Source organism: Centruroides sculpturatus, unplaced genomic scaffold, assembly GCF_000671375.1.
Source record: "Centruroides sculpturatus isolate CEXI.00-Female unplaced genomic scaffold, Cexi_2.0 scaffold1061, whole genome shotgun sequence".
Lineage (NCBI taxonomy): Eukaryota > Metazoa > Arthropoda > Arachnida > Scorpiones > Buthidae > Centruroides > Centruroides sculpturatus.
This window is the reverse complement of record NW_019385354.1, coordinates 227,326-235,349: the sequence shown is the minus strand read 5'-3', so window position 1 is coordinate 235,349 and position 8,024 is coordinate 227,326. Positions and strand designations below refer to the sequence as shown.

The 8,024-nt window shown below is 35.7% G+C and overlaps 1 protein-coding gene across 1 annotated transcript in view; it reads right to left on the bottom strand.

The window, feature by feature from the left end:
- Positions 1-5,142: 5,142 nt before the first annotated feature.
- Positions 5,143-8,024, bottom strand: part of LOC111638017 — a 62,384-nt gene continuing 59,502 nt past the window's right edge. Inside the window, exon 5 of the mRNA XM_023383638.1 lies at positions 5,143-5,560. Within this exon, the coding sequence (XP_023239406.1) occupies positions 5,530-5,560 (31 nt within the window). The 3' untranslated portion in view covers positions 5,143-5,529. The remainder of the gene's footprint in view (positions 5,561-8,024) is intronic.

Below are 8,024 nucleotides of genomic sequence, written 5' to 3'. Positions count from 1 at the left end.
TTTTGACACTGCCTGGTGGCCACTCATTCTGTACTGTCTGAAGCAAATTAACAGCCCGGCCAACCTTTATTATTTAATTAATGATTATCTCAATGAACGGAATGCCCTTCTACAATACAGGTCACTATATGAAAAAAGAAACATCACCCATGGTTGCCCACAGGGGTCAGTCTGTAAACCACTTCTGTGGAACCTCACTTTTAATCCTTTTCTACTTGAGGATTTTGGTCACAACAACGTTACTACCTATGCAGACGATGTTCTAATTTTAATTAAAGGTAATTCACGTGCAGCACTGGAGAAAAAAAGCAGTGACACACTTGAGCAAATCTACAACTAGGGCCTTAAGCATAAACTCAAATTTAATCCTGAAAAGACCACATGCATAGTATTCAACAAACCAAGACAACCAAATTTACACCTTCATACCCCAACTATCCATATGAACAATCAGTCTATTAAAAAACTATTAAGTATCTTGGCATCTGGCTGGACCATCGTCTCAACTGGGACGACCATATCAAATACATAACCAACCAAACCAACCTCATTTTTTGGGCTCTCTCTCAGTTTGCACGTAAAAAGTAGGGTTTAAAGTCTGCTGCCCTCAGCATCATATATGATCACATATTCACTCCCATCATCACACATGGAAGTGGTAGCTGGGGCTGGGCTGCCAGAAAAGTACATCCAGTGGTGATATTCAGCGGGTTCGCACAGGTTCGGCCAAACCCGTTGTTAACATTTTCAAAGTTTTCTGAACCTTGTTAAACACATGTAACATTTCTCAATGGTTTTGATTCTTTTAAAAAATATATTAAAATATACGTATTATACTCTGTAACACTACTAAACTAGAGCCTTCCGATGCACCATTTGAGCGAAAAAAATTGTTAAGGAAAAATTTTCTGTTAGCGAACCCTTTGTTAAATATTTCGAATATCACCACTGGGTACATCCACGTAGAAAGCTTATCTCATCCCAGCGCAAAGCATTGATCCTCATCTCTGGGGCCTACCACACTACGCCCAATGGAAGTCTGCAGATTCTTACCCAAATACCGCCCATTACCGACGTTATCCAAGCCAGATATGAGCTTTGGCAGCTGAAAACTGGTCACGACATCTGCACTACTACTTGTAATATTCTTGCTGACAATTATGAGAAAATAAATCTGCTCAGTGATCTCACTCCCAATTATATCTGCAACTACATCAGCACAAGACATGCCTATAAACCCTGATGTAGAGATCTACACGGATGGCTCTGGGCTAAATGAGAACGAAGGCTGTGCCTTCATTGTACATCAAGGACAGCATGAGATCCACCACCACCAGATTTATAGGCTCCACAATTTATGCAGCATCTTTCAGGCTGAGCTCAAAGCCATTCATATGGCAATTGGCTGGTCTGAACAGCATCTTGATGACCAACAGATAGCCAGTCTGCCATTGCTCTCATCAACAGCAGACAGCTTCACCCTATCACAACAGCAATAAAAAATCTCACTTGTCTTTCCTCAAACAGTTATAGTATCAGCTAGGTCAGTGGGCATCAAGGCACTGCTGGAAACGAAAGAGCGGATCAGCTGGCAAAGGCTGCCGCCAATGAAAATAAGTTGGATCCCATATACAACATGCTCAGCCATAGCAAAATCAAAAGTATTTTGTATAACGATATTCTTCTCCACTGGCAGAACTCTTGGGACAACAACCACAGTAACCTAACCTATCAATTCACACCTTATATCTACAAGCACTACTGCCATACCTGGATTAATATCAATTCTCTCCTTACTCAGTTTATTACTGGCCACGGGAGATTTTCCAGTTATCTCCATCGCTTTATAGGTAAAAGTACTCTCCTTTGTGCCATCTGTAGGGAGGTGGACGGTCCCACCACTATCTTTACAGATGCATGTGCCTTAAAAGGGAACATCTCAAAATTGAACTAATTGCACAGAAATTAAACATCTCCTGGCCGTGTCAGCAACATGATCTCCTTAAACACAAAGATCTTTATACAGCTTTTCGTAACCTAGTGCTTGCTTATGAGCAAGTGGCACACATCACCATGCATGAGTAGTTCCTCACTAGGCTTTGTTCTTTTCATTACCTCTGCCACTGCTACAGACATCTGTAAATACTGTATGTATGCCACCTAACTGCTACTGTTTTCAAAGTTGTAATGTAATGGCTTGTATTACTTCTCTTATGTATTGTATTCTATACTCAAATTGTATTTTACACTATTATAATGCATCATTACTTTATTCGCTGTATTGTACTCAATTTTATGTATTTTATGTGCTTTTTCCTTCTACACTTATACACTTATGTTTTATTTTGCATTAACACTTGTAATATTGCATAGTGTCTGTACTTGTATACCTTTCAAAATCCATCACTGTAATTCTGTATGTACCTTATACTGTTAACAAATTGTAAATAACTATATCATTCTTGTATTTAACTACAACATCATTGCTATACCTGTATAACCATTGTATTTACTCTTGTATACTATTCCAACCTACTTCTTGATATCTCTGTAATTCCTGTATTGTAAACAAGTTAACAACTACTGTATCTGGTTTTCATTCCTGGTAATGGTGTTAAGATATTGAATGTGCACGGAGCCCCGAAAGGACCAAAAAACAAACAAACAAAAATATGGTAAAATACAGGATTTATTCGTGGACAAAAGAAAATTACATAAGCTCCCACTAAAATTTGTGGGGTAATAATGAAATTAAGTAAACCGGATCCCTAATCGACCTCACACGTGTACATCGGGAAACAAAGGCTTTATGCACGTGGTGCTACACATCGAAGGTAGGTTCGCGACAATAGAGCACAACGACCAACTTAATTACTAAGGTTATAACTATCTTACAAGCTAAGATTAAATTAAGGAATGATGATAGTATAGCACAGGTAGGAAAACGTATAGAAAGGTTAGAGAAAGGGGGTACCCGAAATAGTTGGATGTGATATCTTCCTGTTGGAGAGGGAAACTGTAATTCAGTTCGACGATACAAATAATTCTCGGTCAAAATCTTCTCTGTTCTTCCCTCGATGGATCACTCAGCCACTGTCCTTATATTCTCCGAGAATGAATCTTGTCCGAGATGTCCGTCCGCTCGCTTCCTCGTCTACTTCGAGAAAGAGTCTCCCCCGTTTACCTCGAGGCCCAACTCCTTTTCTGGCCTCGTTCTCGTAACGGTGTTGCCCCCCTCCAACGAACAGGAAGTGAAGGAAGGGTGGAAAAATCCAGAAAAGAGAAGACAAAGAATACAAAGAAGATTCTTAAACACTAGAGTTACGACTAGCGCGTATACAATAATATGGCGTTTCGCCACAATGCCATGCAAAACCCAGCATCTACAAACTGTTGTATATAATAAAGATATTGACTGACTGACATATTCTACATATGTGCAAAATACATCCATCACTCATTGCATTCTTCCAAAACACTATGCAGCACTGGAGAACAATGCTACATCTCAGGGTTAGTAACACTTCCATACAAACAAACCAAATATTTATTAGGCGAGGAATTTTTCAAGGAGATCTTGAGTCCCCTCTGGTTCTGCCTAGTCCTGAACCCATTATCCAACATGTTAAACAACACACAATACGGCTACAATATCACACATGAAAAAACAACACAGTTTACACTGTCACATCTCATGTACATGGACGACATATATCTTTATGCATTTACACATAAACAACTTCATCAACTCCTACAAATCACACATTCATACACCAGGAACATACAAATGAAGTTTGGCTTAGACAAATGCAAAACACTTCACATAGAAAAAGGAATCCTGAAGAAAGAAGATTTTGCACTTGGAAATGGAGACGTTATTGAATCCATGGAAGAGGGCGAGTTCTACAAGTATTTAGGATTCCAACAGGCCAAACTAACAGAACATACACAAATAAAGCAAAGATTAATTCAAGAATACCAAAGTAGGTTAAACGTTATACTTAGAACACAGTTAAATGCAAAACACACAGTTAAAGCAATAAACACATATGTCATCCCAGTACTCACATACTCTTTTGGAGTTATACATTGGACTCACACAGATATGGAGCAACTCCAAAGGAAAACAAGAACAACATGTACTAAGCATAAACAACATCATCCTAAATCCGCCACAGAAAGATTAACCCTTCCACATAAAGATGGCGGACGTGGTCTGATTGACATTCACTACAAACCTTCACTACAAACAAATACAGTCACTGCAAGAGTTTTTCTACAAGAAATGAGATACATCACAGCTACATAAAGCAGTAACTCTAGCAGACACAAATAACACACCATTAAACTTACACTCANATGTTTGTAATTAATTATTAGGTAATCAACGTAAAGAAAGAAAAGATAATAATTTAAAAAATCTATTATTTCAACTAGATAGCTTTGACCACTTATAATGTAAAAATGCACTAATATTCACTATGCAATTTAAAATAAAAATAGAATCTATCATTTGTGTTAATTGTACCATTTAGCAAAATGTTTCATTTTCATATTTTAAGAACTGCACTAAATTTAGTACATTTTCATATAACATTCTGTAATTAAAGTTCAAGTTAGTGTTATAAAAGGCAGCATTCCAACCTGTGTCCACAACAACAAAAGGCTTAAATCTGGTCTCAACTTCAGCAGTTGGTTAACTAAGAGAGTAAATGTAACAACAAACTAATATCACTTGAAAATTAACAATCAATTAACAAAAATCAGAAATATTTTTTATCAACTTGAAACCATGTCGTGTTCTATTTCTATTGTTTATCCAACACAATGTAGTGCAACTTAACAATCACTTGGCTTTCTTTCACCTTTATTCTAGTTGATACGTGCTTATGTCAAGGGTGTATTGCATGTTCGTGAAATCTTGTTCAGATAGCCGAACCAGTAATATCCTGGTATACTGGTAGATCAATTGATTTGTTTGCATCCTTTTTAAATAGTGTAGAGGTCTTTTAAAGTGTTGTATGTTAAAAAGTTTTTTGTTCTTAATAATTTTAGTGCCACATTGTTAGGAAATTCCTGAATACAGACACTAACACACTTATTTAATTTTAGTTTTGTTTTGGTTGCTATGCCTTGACTTTGGTCCTGCATAGTACACAGCCACCGGTGTAAACCGAGTAGAACCCACTAAACCCAACATAATAATAAAGATTATAGGATATCTATGCTACCTTATACATTTATATGTTGTTAGATAAAAGCTACATTTAACTCACTCTACAATAATACATTCTACAATGTTTATTTGAATTTATATTTTACAAGAAATTTTAAAAAAGAACATATATTACTTTGTCACTTTTCTCCAACTTTTGTTTTATGGAGTTAATTTATATGGTAAGTGAGCAGCACATTTAGTGTCTATAACAAAATATTTTGTTGAGAGTTCTTTTTCATTCAGAAACTTTGGTCATTTAATACTCCCATTCTATCCTTCTGCATATTTATAACTACTTTTTTGCACTGAATTCACTCAGCCCATATGGGGCTAAAAAAATTTCTGCAAATATTTTACAAATTATTTCCAAATCTGTTTGATATTTTTTTTTACTTTTACTTCTGCATAATTTTTATATTCATTTGTTTAAATCTGTTCTTACCTTTACAAGGATAATACTCTTTTAAATTTAAATTTTGTTCTATTTCATTTTCTAACATTTTTGAAGAAGTTATAACATTTCAAACCAAAAGTACAGTAGAACCTCGATTATCCGGACCTCTATTATCCGGATTTTCGATTATCCGGATTGTTCAAAATAAACAAAAATTTTACGAATTTGCTGATTTGCATCTGGCGAATTACGACACTGTTTATGTACGTGATGGAATGCATAACATTTTTTGTTTCAACAACGTCTCACCCGGCACAGTGGTCGTAAACTCTTAAATATATTTTGCGTCATAATAAAAATATAACTTGACATACGTATTTATAAATAATTTTATACTCAAATTACATCATTTCTATAACCAAGGGCGGCGTAAGGTATGGGCAACGTGGGCCACCGCCTATGCCTGGCGGTCCGAAGGGCCTCGCGCCTCGAAGGTTAATGCATTACTTAAAAGCCGAGACCGCGATGAAAAAATTTTACTCGTCATAAAACGATAGTTTGTCAAATTTTTATTCATAAAAATGCAGTTTTAAACTGCTTTTTATTTTATAAAATCCGTCTTCTTGAGCCGCCAGAGGGCCTTTTAAACAATAGCTAGTCTGTTAGCGCTGGTCAGTAGTAGTACAAATTCAATAAAACATTTGTTTCTTGAAAATTTGATCACGATTTAAATACAGTATTTATTTTTAATATTACCGATATGTCATCGAAAAGAAAACGTGTTGTATTATCATTAAAAGACAAAGTATTTGTTTCGATTATCCGGATTTTTCCTTATCCGGACTACCTTCATCCCCAATTAGTCCGGATAATCGAGGTTCTACTGTACTTCAATTGTATGTAAAATTTGCTTACATTGTTTTTGTGTTTTTGTACTTATTAATGCCAATCTCAATATTTTATTATTTACTTATCTTTCTGTATGAAACTGAGGCCTGATTTGTAAATAGGTACAGTAGGTCCTACCTAAAGCTGCAGATTTTGAGTACTGCAAAACTGGCAGTCACAGTATAAGAATTTTAGAAAAATAAACAATTCTAAATAATGCAATGTTTGTAATTAATTATTAGGTAATCAACGTAAAGAAAGAAAAGATAATAATTTAAAAAATCTATTATTTCAACTAGATAGCTTTGACCACTTATAATGTAAAAATGCACTAATATTCACTATGCAATTTAAAATAAAAATAGAATCTATCATTTGTGTTAATTGTACCATTTAGCAAAATGTTTCATTTTCATATTTTAAGAACTGCACTAAATTTAGTACATTTTCATATAACATTCTGTAATTAAAGTTCAAGTTAGTGTTATAAAAGGCAGCATTCCAACCTGTGTCCACAACAACAAAAGGCTTAAATCTGGTCTCAACTTCAGCAGTTGGTTAACTAAGAGAGTAAATGTAACAACAAACTAATATCACTTGAAAATTAACAATCAATTAACAAAAATCAGAAATATTTTTTATCAACTTGAAACCATGTCGTGTTCTATTTCTATTGTTTATCCAACACAATGTAGTGCAACTTAACAATCACTTGGCTTTCTTTCACCTTTATTCTAGTTGATACGTGCTTATGTCAAGGGTGTATTGCATGTTCGTGAAATCTTGTTCAGATAGCCGAACCAGTAATATCCTGGTATACTGGTAGATCAATTGATTTGTTTGCATCCTTTTTAAATAGTGTAGAGGTCTTTTAAAGTGTTGTATGTTAAAAAGTTTTTTGTTCTTAATAATTTTAGTTGACTGAAGAGGGGCATATTAGGCCTGAAATGCAATGTAAGCGCATATCAACTAGAACAGTGTCTCTCAAAGTGGGCAATAACGTCCCCTTGTGGATGCTGGAGGCTTTCAGGGGGCAGTAGAAGGCTCAGTGATTAAATATGAGTTTTATTTCTTCTCATTGCAACATTCTTTGATCTCAGAAATAGATATGGGTCACACCCTATCTATCCTATCCATATAATAATGCATGTTTAAACTACATACCAACAGACTGCCGAAAATCTATCGGGCTAGTTTTATGCTAATTATTAAATAAATTACGTAATCAATTTGGCACTGTTAGGCGCCATCTCTTATTAATATTAATAATTATAAATTAATTAATTAATTTAAATAATTTAGAACCGCTCGGAGAAAAAATCGGCCCGGAGCGGGACTCGAACCCACAACTCCTGCTTACCGTGCAGATGCGTTGCAAGTTACGCTATCCAGACCTCCAGTCCGATCTCCTCTTCCAGCACATATAAGCTAACTATATAACCATCGACGGTTATTACAGCGCCGGCTGGGGACACATCCAGTGCCCACGTCCTATAAGGCACTCAACTGGCCATCGCAAGCCCC